This window comes from Silurus meridionalis, chromosome 8 (genome assembly GCF_014805685.1).
Source record: "Silurus meridionalis isolate SWU-2019-XX chromosome 8, ASM1480568v1, whole genome shotgun sequence".
Lineage (NCBI taxonomy): Eukaryota > Metazoa > Chordata > Actinopteri > Siluriformes > Siluridae > Silurus > Silurus meridionalis.
This window is the reverse complement of record NC_060891.1, coordinates 6,051,735-6,070,712: the sequence shown is the minus strand read 5'-3', so window position 1 is coordinate 6,070,712 and position 18,978 is coordinate 6,051,735. Positions and strand designations below refer to the sequence as shown.

Here is an 18,978-nt window from a genome sequence, read left to right as displayed (position 1 = left end):
ATATATACATATACACATTGTATATACACACTACAACTCTGTGTGACATGGATCTTATCAGCTTTGGTATTACTTATGTAGACTGTAGGATAATGAAGTTATGTTGCATTTTTATATACATAGTACTGTGCAAGTTTAATACAGGTGTGAAAAATGCTGTAAATAAAAAAAAAATCTAAAAATATATTTTGTTTATTTTTTACTAATTTACAAAATGCAGTGTGAGCAAACAGAAGACAGATGTAAATTAAATCAATATTTGGTTTGAGTACTCTTACAATGCTTACACTTGCACAAAGTCAGAGATTCATTTAAATGTGGCTTGTCTGAACGTGGCTCACACTAATGTTGCAAAGAAATAGTACATTAAAAACAATCTTCAATACTTTGAATAATAGGTTGTAAAATACATAAATGAAATAAAGGATGAGTCTGGGTTATTTAAGCGACCCGACTTTTGGGTCACAAGCTCTAGTTTGAAAAGCCCTCTGTTAGATATTCTTCTCCTCAGACACACACACACACACACACACACACACACACACACACACACACACTCTCTCTAGCCTTGATTCTCTGCATAATGAACAGTAGGTTTTTAAACTAATTAACATTTAGCTGCACTTTGTTCTGAAAGACTAAATTATTCAGCAGGGAGACAAGAAGCAGGGTGCCAGAATTGGCTGGCTGAAAGAGAGAGGGATGTATGTGTGTGTGTGTGTGTGTGTGTGTGTGAAGAGCGGCCACTGAATCTTTCAGTCAGCGGTTTCCCACTTCTCGCTCTTTCTCCGTGTTGTCACGCTGAAGTTCTGCCCACACTGACACAGCCGTATAACTACCATCTGCTAAAGCCTCCAGCCTCTGACTCACATGAGAGGAAGCAGCAGCATTACACATTTTCTTCATGGCTGCATTCTGCAGTTGTAGACAGAGCTGTAATGCATTATGTTTTCTGAAATGCTAAAGTTTTCAGCATCAGCCTGGAAAAAGCATCTGGATTCCAACAATTATGTCATACGTTGTGTCCACTCAGCACAAATACTTCTACACTTAAATAGGAACAGCAGACCTGCACATTGATGCAGTTATCTAATCAGCTAATCATACAGACCCAAGTCTAAATTCACATAACCTTCACATCAAACAGTTAAAAGAGAAAAAATGTGATCACTGATGAAGATTATGGGATTTTCACACACAACACCAGCAATGTGTTTACACAGAATGGTGCGAAATCCAATAAACAAAGTAGGAGACAGTTCTGGGGATGAAAACACCTTGTTGATAAGAGAAGTCAGAGGAAAATGGCGAGATTTGTTTAAGCTGCTGGGAAGGACTTGCATGAACCGTGGTGAGCAAAAAAGAATCAAAGCATGTTTTGTATATTAATCAAAAAGTTGCTGAAAAACAAAAGCTATAACTAACATCAAATAATAACAAGAATCTGAGTCAATTATAAGCAGAAACTAGAATGGAAAAATCACCTTGACTCGAATTCCATTGAGCATAAATATTATATAAGTATCATGTAACATTATTTATTTTAGCTTCTGAAATAGATTAGCGGCACTCAAAAAAGTGTATTTGACTTGTATTGAAAAAGAAAAAAGAAAAAAAACGAACAAAACCTTAACTATTAGCTATAAACAGGAAATTATTTAATAAAATTAAATAGATTATTAAAAAAAATAACATTTTATAAAATTATTATATATATATATATATATATATATATATATATATATATATGATATAAAAGCACATTTTTTACCAAAATACTATTACTACAACTTCTACTACTATGTTGACCCGCAGATTAACTTGTGTACTTGCTATTGAATCTAATCTAATCAGTCACAGCAAGGTCAAATGTCTGAAACTGATTTTTTACTATAATTTCCTTCCTGTTTACACCTTAGTGCGATATCTCAAGATGGAGTGGTTGAATGTTATAGGTAGCTGGATTTATAGGCAAGATATATGTATATATAACAATTTTCTTATCTTGCGATGACATAACGATACGGCAAAATTGTACAAATATAACAAATTGAGCGCAGCAGGCACAGGCAGCAGCGTACATTGGACGTGCTAGTGGGATAAGCGTGTTTTTCCCCCTGTGAGATTCCCCACTCTCGTTAGTGGTCCACGGAGTAAAGTTGTCTCAGTGTGTATTTTTTTTCCTGTTTCAAACAGCAATTTTAAATGATAAAAGAATGTCTTCCAAGCGACCAAGTATGTCTCCTGCTGGTAGTGAAAAAAAAAAAAAAGAGTAAAGCCATCAGTTTAAAGCAGAAAATAAAAATTATAAATCAGCATGAAGCAGGAAACACTGTCACAGTCATAGTACCATCTTCGACTTACGATTTTTTTTGACTTACGATGGAGTCGTCGTAACGTATCTCCCTCGTAAGTTGAGGACTACCTGTATATATTTACAGTGGTGTGAAAAAAAAGTGTTTGCCCCTTCCTGCTTTCTTATTTCTTTTGCATGTTTGTCACACTTTAATGTTTTATAATTGAGGGGGAAAAAATCCAAAACCACATGGGCCTGTGTGAAAAAGTGTTTGTCCCCCTGTTAAAACTGTGGTTTAACACACCTGAGTTTAATTTCTCTAGCCACACCCAGGCCTGATTACTGCCACACCTGTTCATAATCAAGAAATCTCTTAAATAGGACCTGCCTGACAAAGTGAAGTAGACCAAAAGATCCTCAAAAGCTAGACATCATGCCGAGATCCAAAGAAATTCAGATACAATTAAGAAAGAAAGTAATTGAGATCTATCAGTCTGGAAAAGGTTATAAAGGCATTTCTAAAGCTTTGGGACTCCAGCAAACCACAGTGAGAGCTATTATTCACAAATAGAAAAACATGGAACAGTGAAGAACCTTCCCAGGAGTGGCCAACCGTGCAAAATGACCCCAAGAGCACAGCAACGACTCATACAAGAGGTCACAAAAGACCCCACAACAACATCCAAAGAACTGCAGGCCTCACTTGCCTCAGTTAAGGTCAGTATTCATGACTCCACTATAAGTAAGAGACAGGGCAAAAATGACAAAAACCACTGCTGAGAAAAAAGAACATAGAAAACATCTTTATGATCCCCAAGACTTTTGGGAAAATACTCTGTGGACTGATGAGACAGAAGTTGAACTTTTTGGAAGGTGTCCAAAATCTGGAGTGGCCTAGTCAAAGTCCTGACCTGAATCATATTGAGATGCTGTGGCATGACCTTAAAAAGGCGGTTCAGACTCAAACTCTCCAATGTGGCTGAATTACAACAATTTTGCAAAGATGAGTGGACTCTAGGAGTGGACAATAGGATTCAGGTCAGGACTTTGACGAGCCCACTCCAAATTTTGGACACACCTTCCAAAAAGTTCTGTCTCATCAGTCCACAGAGTATTTTCCCAAAAGTCTTGGGGATCCTCAAGATGTTTTCTATGTTCTTTTTGCTCAGCTCTGTTACAGACTCATTGCAAGTTATCGCAAACGCTCGATTGCAGTTTTTGCTGCTAAGGAACACAACTGCAGATTAATATTAGATGAGATTTTCTAATTGATCCAAACAGAAAGGTCAAATATCTGAAATTGTTCTTCAATAACATTTTTTTTAATGTTTAAAATATATTTTTAAGGACAGGACTGGCCGTAAACACAGTCAATGTCATGTTTACCTCTAAAGAAAACATGTTACAATCCTCCAGATGGTCCCTATTTTTTTGAGACACTCATTAAATCTAATCTAATGCAAAACAAGCAAGATGCACACTATTATTATTATTATTGCTAGGCAACATGACAATTGACTTTTATACTGATATAGTGATGTTACAGCACTTTTTATATATAATGACACTTTTTATTATGATACTAACCCAAACCATGTTTCAGACATTACTGTGAACAGCAAAAAAAAAAAAAAGGTCCATTAATCGCTTTGCATGTTTGCTTCATTAGAATTGTGATAGCATTCCAATTTGCATTCTTGTTTCCTCTGCTTTTTCCTAGACAGACAAATCCATAGAGACACAATGCAAGGCGAGGGCTTAGTGACTAGGGGAAAAGGCTGTAAAATCCATGGGAACAACTGAACAACTGTTTTCCGCTGCACTGTGTCTAGACAAGAGAACAAGGAAGTTTAGCCCTGCTGAATATTCATAAGCACTGTTGTGAATTAGCTGTACGAGCACTGTCGAGTGCTGTGTGCGCCTCCACATCAATCACTACAGACAGTCTGGCCTTGCATGGAATGGTCTGGGGAGTCACTGGAGAGCCATTACTTAATGTCTGATAGTTATTCAAAACAGGGTCATGAGACATCTTAGGATTCCCTGATACTTACGTACACACTGAGAAAGGGAGGAGACGAGTGTTCACGCTGCTCAAGGAAATTAAAACATACATGCTATTAAAAAGCCCCAAGAGAAAAATGTTTTGAAAAGCTGAGAGCACACCATCATTAGTGCTAAGCAATATAACTATTATTGATAAAGACTTTTTTCTCAGATATTGTGATGTGTTAACAAAAATATTAAAAAACATAAAAGATGCTTCTCTGTACAAGATTATTCTATGGGACATTCAATAACCCTATATTCACTAATAATTAGGCATGCATTCTTGGGTTGGTTATTGAATTATGTTTTAGTTTTTTTACATTTGAAGCTTTCAAAAAAAGTCAGAAAACAAATTAAGATCTAGGGTTGTTATACTAGTTTCAGAAGTATTAATGATTGAAAAAGGCATCAGTAGCATAATGGTATAAAATTCTAATTCAAATAAATTTCTTTTGCTACAATATTTCATTAATTTTTATTACCCTATCAAGTACATTACTCCCGTGCTTCTCATCATCATTTATACCCCTTTATGCCCACACTTTTGGAAAATGACAAAGACGGACGGAAGAACCATACAGCATGGTCCTAACTTTATTGAACACAACAGCTAGCCAACACAATCCGCTATCAAATAGTCTACACACCCCTGTTAAACTGCAGGTTTCATGGGATGCAGAAAATGAAACCAACCATTCTGAGGACCATCAGGGAAAACTTCAGGAGTTTCTGCCTTGAGGCAATCCAGCTACCATACAAAGATGCTTTGTTTGACGTCTCACATACAGTTACACATGAGCACTATTTTGCACTGTTTAAAATATGTCTTGTCTTTTACTCAATACCACTGTCTGTAAACCATACAACATCGCAGGTCTCACCACAGTCCTATAAACTTTCCCTTTTACTCTTGCAGATACCCTTCAATCACAAATCACTCCTGCCACTCTTCTCCACCCACTCCACCCTGCCTGCACTCTTTTCTTCACTTTTCTAACACACTCTCCATTACTTTGCACTGTTGACCCCAGGTACCTGAACTCCTCCACCTTCTCCACCTCTTCTCCCTGCAACCGGCACCACTCCACTGCCCTCCCTCTCATTCACACACATGTACTCTGTCTTACTCCTACTGACTTTCATTCCCCTTCTCTCCAGCACATACCTCCACCTCACCAGGCTCTTCTCAACCTGCTCCCTACTCTCACCACAAATAACAATATCATCCATAAACATCATAGTCCATGGAGACTCCTGTCTGACCTCGTCCGTCAACCTGTCCATCACCACTGCAAACAGGAAAGGGCTCAGAGCCGATTCTTGATGCAGTTCAACCCCCACGTTTCTACTGCACACTTCACTGCTGTCACACTGTCCTCATACATGTCATGCACCACCCTCACATATTTCTCTGAGACACCAGACTTCCTCATACAATACCACAACTCCTCTCACTCGGCACCCTGTCGTACGCTTTCTCTAAATCCACAAACACAATGCAACTCCTTCTGAGCTTCTTTATACTTCATCAACATTCTCAAAGCAAATAATGCATCTGTGGTGCTCTTCCTCGGCATGAAACCATACTGTTGCTCACAGATGGTCACCTCTTCCCTCAGCTGGCTTCCACATCTCTTTCCCATAACTTCATGGAGTGACTGATCAACTTTATTCCCCTGTAGTTACTGCAGGTCTGCACATCTCCCTTATTCTTCAAGACCGGTACCAGCATACTCCTTCTCCATTCCTCAGGCATCCTCTCACCTTCCAAAATCTTGAACAACCTGGTTAAAAACTCCACTGCCATCTCTCCTAAACATCTCCATGCTTCTACTGTCATCTGGTCCTACCGACTGTCCACTCTTTATCCTCTTAATCGCTGCTCTCACTTTCTCCCTACTAATCCTATCCTATTCCTGCTTCACCATCTCCACACAATCCAACCTTCTCTCTCTCTCTCTCATTTTCCTCGTTCATCAGCTGCTCAAAATACTCCCTATACTAGTCAACACATTTCTATCTCCATCCTTTATCTCTCTAACTTGCAGCACTTTTCCTTGGCTTTCGACACATCTCCTTGCACTCCTGCCTACTTTTCTCATCTCTCTGCTGATCCCAATCCTGTTCCATTCCTATTTCACCACATCTTTGTCTTCCTTTCTCTTCCCAGATGTCACATCAAGTACCTTTCTAGCTGTCTCCCTTATCACTCCTGCAGTAGTTGCTCAATCATCCATGTTTATCACCCTATCAAAAACTCTCTTTACCTTCATTACACTCTTACTTCAGGATCACCCCTACACCATTTCTCTTTCCATCCACACCATGATAGAACAGTTTAAACCCACCTCCAATGTTCCTGGCTTAGTTCCCTTTCCACTTGGTCTCCTGAACACACAACATATCTACCTTTCTCCTCTCCATCATATCAGCTACCTCTCTTTCTTTACCAGTCATAGTACTAAGATTTAAAGTACCAACCCTAACCCTACACCTCCGCTTTTCCTGCTGTCTCTGTAGTCGTCTTCCTCCTCTCCTGTTGGTTAACGAAAGCTGTGGTGGTCGTTGGTAACCCGGGCCTCGACCGATCCGGTATGAATTTGTGATTCCTGATCTGCATATTTGATTTGGCACATGTTTTACATTTGATGCCCTTCTTAACGCAACCCTCCCCATTTTTCCAGGATTGGGACCGGCACTAAGAGTGCACTGGCTTTTGCAACCCTAATGGCTGGGTTAGCACACAAATCAAAATTAGACATTGAAATTTGCTAATTGTTCAACAATCAATTTAACTTGGCACCCCTGAGCAACACAAAAAGTCAGTTGAATGTCCCAAAATATTGGATCACTCAATAAACAGGAGTGCTTTTTTTTATTTTATTTTATTTATTTATTTATTTTTTAAAGTGTCATGTTAAAAGTTGATTAACACTTCTAGGTGTTAATAGAAAAAAATAAAGCTAAACTTTTGATACATCTCATTAATCTTTTAATTGGAAAAAAAAACTAAAAGTCTTGTGTACAGAAGAAGAAGAAAAAAATACAAATAAACTCAATTTGCATTGCTGTTCCAATACTTTTGGAGAGGACTGTAATCAAGTATGTGCAAACAAACTACGAGGCTTTGGTCAAGCGGCAAATTGTTAATGGAGGGTGGAGCTTGGGAAAGTAAGTGCCAAAGTAAAAAAATCTGCTGAGATCGGTTTATTGTTTTTTAAATTACCTGAAGCTGCCTCTAGTTCCCTTTTTTCGGAACCTCAAAAAAATCTTAAAAATAAATAAATATATAAATTTATTTCTGCTGTACTTCCAGATTGTGCACTTCAGCTAACATTCTAACTTAAACTGACTTTGTATTAATCAGTGTTGGGTCATGCATTTTATACTTAGACCTTTAGTGGTGTTCTGCCTAAATTAATCCACCTCTCAATACCGGAATTATGACCGCATGGCTAGAACAACCATTAATATTATATAGAAACACAATATAACAGAGCAGGTATTAGGTATAACACAGACAGGTACAACAAGTCCCCTTTTACTGCAGCCATACCCACACCACCCACATACATCATCTCTAGAAGAAACACCAATATTAATCTATTTTTGTGCATTTTTCCAATGCATTATGTTTTTCTGAGGATTTAAAATAAAGTGGTGAAGCAACTGTCGAAGGAGAAGTAGCAGGTGTACAGAGAAATTTTATGCAAATCAGAAATGCAGCAACGAGGTGACTACAAATGAGAGAGGAGGAAAGTGGTACAGATGTTTTTCACCCTCTGATTATGAAACCTTATGCAGATTCCTCACAGATTCTGATGATAGTCAGCATACTGTTAGAGCATGAGATGTTCACAATAACAGTTCTCACAAATCGATTTTGGTCTATTTAAAATTTGTCAAATTGTAGGAAGAATAAAAAGTCTTATTTTGACCGTAGTACAAGGTGGCACAATGTGCAGAGCAATTTTGCACAAGTACTTCCCTCCAGCATCTTTTTTTTAGGGTCTAAATAGTCAAACTACGTCATGTTTTCAGCAGGAAGGCATTTTATTTGGGGTCAAGCAAATGTCTAAGAAAATTACAGCAGGTAGAAAGAAAAGCAAAAAAAAAAACTATATAATACGCTGCTTGGATGAAATGGAGGCAACCCTGTTTGTATAAAGACGAGTAGCCTAGCAACCTGATGATACGTGAAATCAATCAAGAATTTTATTTGACTTTATTGACTACCTAAAAGGTTATACACTTTTTAAAATATATATTTCAGAACCATTAGAAATGTAATTATCAGAAAACAGGGTGCAATTCAGCTAAACTGACACTTTAATGGAGTAATAGTAATAAATAAATAAATGCTCTTTCAATGGTTAAACACACACACACACACACACACACACTCACACTCTCACACTCATTCTCTCCTATACTCTTGTGGAAAAGCTGTGAAGTAAGGGTGAAGTTTTTGCAGGAATTCAGCAGGTAGGTTGTTATAATCATCTTGGAAACGAACCACAGATCTTCTGTAGTTGCAGGTTGCCTTCCATCTCTTTATTTAATTCCAGACAGACTTGATAATTTTGAGATCAAGACTCTGTTTGGGCCAAACCATCACTTTTAGGACTCCTTGTTATTCTCTACGCTGAAGATAGTGCTTATGTTATTGGCTGTAAGGGGTTGTTGTCCTGCTGCAGAATAATTTAGGGCCAATCAGACACATCCCTGATGTTATTGCCAAATGGGTAATTATCTGCCTATATTTCTCTGCATTGAAAACACTATTAATGCTGAACAAATCTCCAACACATTTTGCAGCAATGCAGCCACAAACTTCAAGGAACCTTCACCATGCTACACTGTTGCCTACAGACACTCATTAGCCCTTTAGCAAACAACTTTCCTCATGCTGCAGCCAAAGATTTCAGATTTTGACTCAACAGTCCATCTGCTGCCATTTTTCTGCACCCCAGTTCCAATGTTTTCATGCATAGTTGAGCCTTGTTTTCAAATCTGCAATATGGCTTTTTGACCACAATTCTTCATGAAGACTGCCAGTTCTTTGCTGATGCCACTGCTGGACATCTTACAATGTAAAAGGGAAGTAGGATCTGCATTTCATCTACTACATTAAATTCCTTGGCTGACTACTGCATCTACGGTCCTTAACATTGCCCAGTTCTTTGTGCCACTTTAAATTAGCTTGAACAGCACACATTGAAACCCCAGTCTGATTTGAAATCTATGCCTGGTAGAGACTTTGCTGAAACATCTGGCACTGATCTTAAAACATTCCTAAGTGTGTGCAAGTGTAAATTGATGCTGGTTTAAAGCCAAAGTGTAGTCCTAGTAAATATTTATTTGATTTGATTTTTTTGTTCTGTTTGCATTATGTAAACTGCTAAAACAGGACTCAACACACACAGTGCCAGTATATATACATTTTCCACATGTTTAAGCAATTTTACAGAACCTGTAAAACTCACTTCAACGTGTCTAACAATCATGTATCCTACCACAGGCAAATGATTAGCCGTTCTGACAAATTGTACAGCAGTGCATATCTGACTATTTTCCTTCCTCTATTAACCAGGCATATGCTTTAAAATATATTTGTAATATTTGTATTATTAGAGAGATAAAGAGAGAGGGAGAGAGATAGAGAGAGATGGAGATGGAGAGAGGTTGATGTACGGCCCATCTACAGAAATATTATCTAGTTCAAGATCTGGTAAGCAGAAAAAAAAAATAATAAGGATGCACACTCTCACTATACACATGAGTCTCTTACATCTCTGTTCTTTGTCTTCTGTAAGAGATGGGATGTTTTTATATGATAATAAATTTACACTTTTCTGATTCTGACACCAAACAGCATAATGCATCATTTTAGAAAAAGAAACGCAAACTTTATTTTAAAGCACTTTAAAATCTCTCACTTTTTTTTTGTAATAAAAGTGATTTTTTTTTTCTAAAGCTTTCTTTACACTTCCATAACACATACACCAACATTAAAGAAATAGCCAGGTAACAATCAGGTATGAATTCTAATGCCTTCATTTCTTTTTTTTTTTTAACTGACCAAAGGGACCACATCCCCTACTGACTAACAAGACGACGGTTCAGATTATTACCGATTACTGACAGTTCATCTGCAATAAATCAAATAACAAACCACAACACAAATATGTCTTAATTCCTTCCCCATGCAGTGAATTGTTATTTCTCTTTCTAGTGAAAAATGTGACTTGTCAGCCTTACTACTGTATTAAGTAAAAAAGTAAAAAATTAATTAATTAATTTAAAAAGACCTTTACTTTTTATTTTACAATGATGTAAGAAGTCAAAAATCAAATCCTCTGTGTTTAGACCCATGCCATTTCTGTGACATTATAAAACCTGTCATGTGACAATATGAAATGTTACCTGGCTTTTTGAACAGTCCTTTCTTCCTGCTGTGCAATCTATCGGTTCCCTGCTGCCCTCGTTAGAGAGTTTTATCCCGGTTACTCCAGTAGGACTGCTTTTCTCCACTCTTTCACTAACCACCCTCTTCCCCTGCAGGGTTCAGAGCACATCGACGACAAGTTATTCAGGATTCGGGGTGCAAATTATTACTTGTGCAATTTTCAATCACTAAGAGTTTTGCCTTAAAGCTTCACTACGCATCATCAAAGCTTGTTTCCCCCTATAATGAAATTAATCTTCTATCAAAGCTGATATGTTTAAATGTGAATTCCTGCACACTCTGTCCAGATTCAGGGAGCATCTCAGCTGCTTTCATTACATGCAAATCAAAAGGATCTGACATGGTCACTAAAAAAAATGCGTAACTATGGAAACACTCAATATTTCAAATCCACACACATTAGATGGTACCAGTGCCAAACTTGCCTTGGTGTTTCCTGGGGCAGTGACTAGTATCTGTCTCCTTTTACCACGACCGGCACTGAAAATGTTGTGGACGTCCTCCTGATTCTGCACTCCTTTAGGAACTGCGTCTCCTAAACCCTTCTTGGTAACAACACGCTTCTCCTTAGGTGGGGGGAATTAAAAAAGGTGAGAAAAAGCAGTTGTTTCAAAAGTGTATCACAAACACACAAAAGAGAATGAGCGTTTAGTTATTTTAAACATTTTATTCTTCTTCTCACAGTGGGAGACTTGTTGATGGTGATGGTCAGGTCTTCGACCTTCCCTTTGCGGCTCTGCATTGCCATGCCCTCCTGCTCTGCCCGTTTCTTATCCTCCTCTACCTCCTGAAAGGAAAAGATTAACGAATGATTAATTTCCTAATTTTCTTTTAATACATTAAACAATGTGAGGCATGTGACCTCATCCAAAAAAACTCCTAAATTGTGCACTGCTACATTGACATTAGGGTTTCTGGTGTGCAAGAGGGAAATAAATCTAATATTTGGAAGAGAGGTGTGTCTCTAATATGAGGGAGATAATTACGAGTCCAGTATTAGTGTCTGATATGTTCAACACCTTCCATGTGTCAGAGACATGCAAGAAGAGCATGACTCCGATATGTTCAACTATTTGAACTATTGAACTATTGAACTATTGTTCAACGGTGCCAACCAGATGAGGAGGATTTCCCTTTTGAGTCTGGTTCCTCTCAAGGTTTCTCAGGGAGTTTTTCCCTGCCATAGTCGCCATGCCATGGCTTGCTTTATCAGGGATAAAAACACATTGCTCACCTTAACTCTTAAATTCTGTTAACTCAAATTTCTGTTAAGCTGCTTTGAGATAATGTCCGTTGTAAAAAAGCGCTATAGAAATAAACTTGACATCTTCTGAAAATGCCATTTTCAAAGGGGGTTTATCACAATCCACACCTAATCACAGATCACATAAAAATACATTTAATACATAAATCTAAGCTAGAAATAAATACAAATGTCCTGATCGTCACCTGATAGCGCTTCATAAGCGCCTCATTTTTCCTTCGCAGTGCTTCGATCTTCCTATCCAGCTCGGCATCTTTCTGCTCCTTCTTCAAAAGCATCATGTCCGTGGGGCTCTGAGGAGAACAGAGTCCAAAAATTCTCAAGTCTTTTCAATAAGCTGGAGAAAACAGCAAACAGAAAAAAAAAAAAAAACCACAGAAAAAGCGCATTCACATGCACAACTATTTGCAGCATTGGCTCTTGTCTACCAAGTAAGTCATCTTGTGCCCTGAGGCCTGTAACTGGAGAATGTGTTATAGACTGTTCTTTCAAGATTCAATAATAATATTTCTTAATAATTCAGTGATCTTCAGGTCATAGTGGATCTGAAGCTTATCCCAGGAATACTGAGAGTGAGAAGGGTAAATGCTCTGGACGGCACACTAGTCCATCTTAAGGCACTATGCACACACAAACACCTGAGGGAAAGTCAGTGTACCCAGTAGACCAATGGGGGAAGGTTTTTGTGAAGTGTGGGAAGCGGAAAAAAAATAGGACACTGGAGAAACATACACAAACTCTATACAAACAGCAGCTCAGAATCAAACTCTGAACCCTGGAGCAGTGAGGTAGAACCACTCATGGATGACCTACTACTACTTCTACTAATAATTTCAATGGACTGGTATCCCATTCAGTTCACATTCCAGTATTATTATACAATACAATTCAAGTATACAATAAAACTATAGTTTTACAAGAGTCCCAAAGCATAGAATAAGATAAATGTCAGATTCCCCATAAACATTTATTAAAGAATTTTACTTTTCACATAACGGAAGACATTTTTAACCAAGAATGATTCTGGATATTTTTCTCCTCACAGTAAGCACTGTGCTTACAAAACTATGTCCAAAATGGCACTATGTTTATGGTCTACACATGGGGCCTCAGTAATGGCTTTGGAGTAATGCTAGTTCTTAAAATGCCATGTCTGAGAAGCCTTGGGGAATGAGGAGCTCACACTTCACACTGGCTGGAGACATTATAAGCATCCTGTCCAGTCAGGAGTTTAGAGACATCATCACAAATAGACTTCTGGAGTCAGTTTCCCTTGAGAGCTTGGCTGCTGGTGGCCTTGGGCTCGGTTAAGGGGACTGTGTAGGCAAGATGCTTATGAGCTCTTTGACCAAAAAGAAATAAAAATTAAAAGCCGAAGAGAGGAAGGTGGTGCTGCAGGCTGGTTTAGGTTCATTATGCAGTGTGAAGTAGCACTGTGAAAGACACATGCCATTAAATGTGACAAAGAGGCAGAAACAGAACATTCAACTCACAGTGGTTCAGATGAGCTGACAAGATTCTTTCATATGTGGAATTTTTTGGCAAAAGACATGGCACACACACACTAAACAGATACAAACAGAAGACACACTATTTGTTGACAACATCTGGTTGAGCTGAGAGGTGTAAATGTGAGGAGGAAAAAAAATAAATAAATAAAAGCATGAGGTTCTTACTTCTTTTCGGCTGTTAGTAAGATGAAATATGAAACTTGGGAACAAACTAAGTATAGATTCATTTGTAAACTGTCTGCTCCAGGTCACAGTGGTATAAAAGAAGCTAATCGTTTGTGTTATTTGTTTTGGGAATTAGTAATTTAGAATAACGAACATTAACAAACCAAATTAGAACAAACTAAATTCATCAGGGAATATCACAGACAGGTGAAAAGAGAAAAAACTGCAAACTGTAAAAATAAATTTAAAAATAAATAATAAAAAAAAAAGCTTTGCTGTGTAAATTTAAGGTTCTAGAAACACGCATTTGGAATACTTGCAGATTCAATCAGGTCCATACCTATATCGACAGGGACAGTAATTTTGCCTCTGTATACCACTACAATGAATGTAAATGTTAAAAGGTTTGTCTGATTTTCACAGACTCAAGAGCAATTAAAGTAAATATTGCAACTGTAAATATTAAAATTATTTGTAAGTTTATCCTTTATAGTCAATGACTATCTGAAGTCTGGAACCCAAGGGTATCACCAAATGCTGGATTTCGATTTTAAAGTCCTTTACTGCAGCCAGCTTTGTTTGATGATTGGTCTCTCTGTCTTCAAATAGTAAAAGCATTATCTCTCTGTACTGTACTGTGATTTGCTGGGCTCTATTTGCAGGGATTTGACTGAATATAAACAGACAGTAAAAGGTCTATACACTTCATCCTGCTACTTCTATAAGCGGTCATATCATCAGTAAAGACACAGTGTCCCAGCTCCACTATAAACAATCAAGTTCATGGCATAACTCTCTCCATAATGTTTGAATAGATGATGTGTTAAGCTTTGGATAATAAGCCGTTCCTTGCCTTCTCTCTTTTTCTTTTAAAAGCAAAGTCTGTTATGTCTTGTGTGTTACCAGTGTTAAGTGTTGATAACTCTGGTACCGAACAGCTAATAAATAGAAATCTGACATTTGGTAGAAACTCTAGACTTTTGATCTATTTCTAATAATGAAATAATGAGGTCACACCAGAAAACAAGTCACACTGGGACATGAAACTGCTTATTAGTCCAATTATTTGTTTTCCTGTGTAATTAAAATGATTTAAATGCTATATTTTTGTCAAACCTCTTAAATCACATCTTGATTGCACCATTTCAATTCAATATTGTGTACAAAGAAATTATAGAAATGTATATAAATCTTTCATTTATGAACCTGAATGTATATACAAATACAACAGTGGCATTTCATTGTATCCCTAATACACAAACACACATGCAACAAAGAAATTTTTATAGTCATGTCAGAATGAAAGTGGCACTCATTTACATGCTGATTCAAATGAAGTACTTTCCCACGCACAATGATAATTTCACATTATCCCCAGGTAACTGTGTCTCCAAGTGAATATTCACACACTAAAAAATTCATTATTTATTGAACAGTGTGGAAAAAAAACAAGGCAGTGACTGTTACAATCACCCTGAGAGTCAGGATGCAAAGGCATCTGTTGTCACAAAGTTATAAGCACACAAATGTCTAGAATGCCTCAGTATGCTGTAAATTTACAATTTCCCTTCACTCGAACTAAGGGGCCCAAACCTGTTCCAGTATGATGATGCATCTGTGGACAAATCATGTTTAATAAAGACATGGTTTGATCAAGTTGGAGTGGAATAACTCAAGTTTTACCAGGATCGCCTTCTTTCACCTTAGAAATATTGCAAAAATTAGAAATATGATGTTGTTACAGGATGCAGAAAAACTAGTTCATGCTTGTGTTACTTCTAGATTAGACTACTGTAATGCTCTACTGTCTGGGTGTGTGAGTAAGTGCATAAATAAGCTTCAGTTAGTTCAGAATGCAGCAGCAAGAGTCCTCACTAGATCTAGGAAATATGACCACATCACCCCTGTTTTAATCAGTCTACACTGGCTCCCAATCAAATCTCGCATTGATTATAAAATACTACTACTGACGTATAAAGCACTTAACGGTCTCACACCGCAGTATCTGAGTGAACTTCTGTACCAGTATGATCCTCCACGCCTACTTAGATCAAAAGGTGCAGGCTATTTGTTGGTACCTCAAATAATGAAGACTACAGCAGGGGGCAGATCTTTCTTTTATAAAGCTTTTATAAAGCACGGTTATGGAACAGCCTTCCAATCAGTGTTCGGGACTCAAACACAGTCTCAGTGTTCAAGTCGAGGTTGAAAACACATTTATTTAGTCAAGCCTTTGATCAGTAGATTTTTTCTTAGGTAAAGGCTCAGATCTGGAGGGATCATGGATATAGAGTGTTTGGTGAACTGGCATATTTGTATGCTGTCATCCCCTCACTTTTACACGTTCACTCAGGTTTGTTGACAGTGGTGTGGTGGGTCGTCTCTTATCCCAGAGATCCCTCATGTCGGTGTTACCTTCTGGTTCTCCGTTTTAGCTATGCTGCCGTAGCTAATCTTGCCGGAGTCCAACTTGCACAGTCTCTTTTACTTTCATACAACAATAAAGACACAATAATCCATATCTTTCTCTTCCCGTCAACCATACATTATCTGTGTAAAGCTGCTTTGAGACAATGTTCATTGTTAAAAGCGCTATACAAATAAAAATGAATTGAATTGAATTTTTCTGCACAAAGCTCTGACCTCAATCACATGGAACCCATTAGGGATGCACTTCAACACAGTCTCCACAATCTTTGAAATCAACATCAGTGCTTGAACTCTAATACTATTGTTGTTAAATTAGCAAAAATCCCTACAGTCAAACACCAACATCTAATGGAAAGACTTCCCAGAATCCTGGAGGTAATTCTAACTGCAAAGAGGTGATCAAGCATTGAACTGGATGTTCAAAAAACATATTCTGATGCTCAAGTGTCTTATAACTAAGGCCATTGTAGCTTTGTTCATTGTAGCTAGTAGTATGCACTTTGTCACACAGAGTGATGTATTACACCTTCAGCCACCAATTACAATCATGGTCTGATACTACATCCAGAATTGAGACTCTCACTCCAATTGTACTTTAGTCTCTCAAGTTAGTCAAAAAGACTGGGCTTTATAAACTCGTGACTTACACGCTCTTTGTAATGCAGATGCTTCTGTTAAAAAATCGCAGCAAACTCAAGCTACATTTGAAAATGCTGAATAAGGTGTAAGAACATACAAAAAATCTGTACCTTACCAACTCTAATTCTCTCTGAACATATAGTGCTACACAAAGTGCTCCTGACATAAAAATGGTCCATCACATGATCCCTTATGATTATATATATGAATATACACTATACTGACAAAATTGTGTGGACTCCTGAACATAAGACTTGTATTTGCTTTGTGAACATCTCATTCTATAGTAAGTCCCCATTTACTGTTACAATAACCTCCACTGTTCTGGGAAGATGTTCCACTAGCTATTTGTGATATACTTGTGCTTATTCACACACAAAGGCATTAGTAAAGTCATGTACTAATGTAGGGTGAAGAGGACTAGGGATGCAGTCAGCGTTTCAATTCATCCCAAAGGTGTTCATTGGTTTGAGGTCAGAGCTCTATATCAGGCTTCTCAAAATCTTCCACTTTAACCCATGCAAACCATATCTTCATGGAGCTGGCTTTGTTTCAGCGGTCATGTTCAAATAGGTTTGAGTCTTCAAGTAAAGTTAAAGTAAAGGGACAGTTTAATTCTACCACATCCAAAGACATCCTATGCAATTTTGTGCCTCCAACTCAATGATAAAGACCACAAATGGCAGGAAAAGGCTGATGCCTCAGTGCCTCCACTATCCACAATCAGTGCTTTAGACAAAAAAATTAATAAATAAAAATAAAGTTTCACCTCGAATTAAGTGTAGCTTGCATCACTAGTAACACTGACTTAATCATGCATTGAATGAAATTCAATTGGTGACAATCTTCTGACTCTACAGCCTGCTTCTCAATTAACCACTTATAATAGCCCACTATAATGCAGCTTGGTAAGAAAATCTTTTTTAATTTTTTTGCATGAAAGCTATGATGTCTAACATTGGTCCATAGTTAGTATTTTGACCTAAATTATAATCAGAAAGTTTCCAACCAGCAAGTTTTACATTAGACACAGCAAAGTATTACAGCTAAATAAATGGATAAACTAACAGTCAGGATATCAAGAGTGTGATAAGCTGTTATTCATGCTAAGGGAGAATTTCTGAATAAAAATGATTTAACATCTGTGCATTTATATATTTGTTTGGTCAAAATAAATCTTCATAGCTTTAAATTTGATGTGTATAATCAAAATTTATGTGTCGCTCACAATATAAGCCTAGTTGTTTCCAAGCGTTTAATAGACACTACATATAAGACCACTGTGCACAATAAAGTCCTTTCAACTGCAGGTTTTTTTTTTTTTTTACATTGGCACATTTCAACAAAGGAATCGTAAACTGGCATTTCACAACCAACCATGAGCTGAAACATTACGTCTTACACACAAATCCAAATACAGCATTGAAAAAAGAATAACATTAATAATGAGGGATCATATCACTAGAGCTTTTCCAAACATAACTAGGGCAGCAGAAGGCACACACACTAGCTATTAAAAAATATATATATAAATCAACATTTAAATCACCATTGTTTGCTATATGTGGCAAATTGGGGGTGTTTCTATATGCAAACAAGCATGGCCATGCAAACAAAGATTTTAAATATGTAGGATTATATGGGTTTGTTTTGTACAGCTGTGCATAGGAACATGTGAAATGCAAATCCTATCATGTATACTGATGGTTCTTATGCACTGAAGAATTTGTAACTTCCAGATAAAAAAAAAAAAAACAGTGGAAACTATATCTGCATCACCACATATATTACAATTACAAAAGCAGATGCAGCCTCTCTGACAGCAAAATAATAGAGAGAAGGAAGATGTTAATGCAATGAAAAGCTGCTGATCCGTCGTCCATGTTACACTCGTTTAAAACAAAATGATGAGTCAGAATACTGACGCCGACGAGGACCACCTAAAAAAAAACGGAGTAATCTGAGCGTCACAGGAACTCTGATGAAGCGTTTGTATTCTCAATTTGTTCATTTTGAGGAAGGAGATCCAGACTGGATTGATGTGTAAAAAGAATGAATAATAATAATAATAATAATAATAATAATAATAATAATAATAATAATTCCTGCAATACATAAAAAAATGTATCACAAACTTTAAGATTCCCTGCATTTT

General features: G+C 37.3%; 1 protein-coding gene across 2 annotated transcripts in view; it reads right to left on the bottom strand.

Moving 5' to 3' along the window:
• LOC124390171 (coiled-coil domain-containing protein 9B) overlaps positions 1-18,978 on the bottom strand; it is a 49,618-nt gene that overhangs the window by 23,903 nt on the left and 6,737 nt on the right. For both annotated transcript variants that reach the window (XM_046855953.1, XM_046855954.1), the window contains 4 exons: positions 12,264-12,371; positions 11,497-11,601; positions 11,240-11,380; positions 10,772-10,903 (listed from right to left, as the gene is read on the bottom strand). In XM_046855953.1, the coding sequence (XP_046711909.1) occupies positions 10,772-10,903; positions 11,240-11,380; positions 11,497-11,601; positions 12,264-12,371 (486 nt within the window). The remainder of the gene's footprint in view (positions 1-10,771; positions 10,904-11,239; positions 11,381-11,496; positions 11,602-12,263; positions 12,372-18,978) is intronic.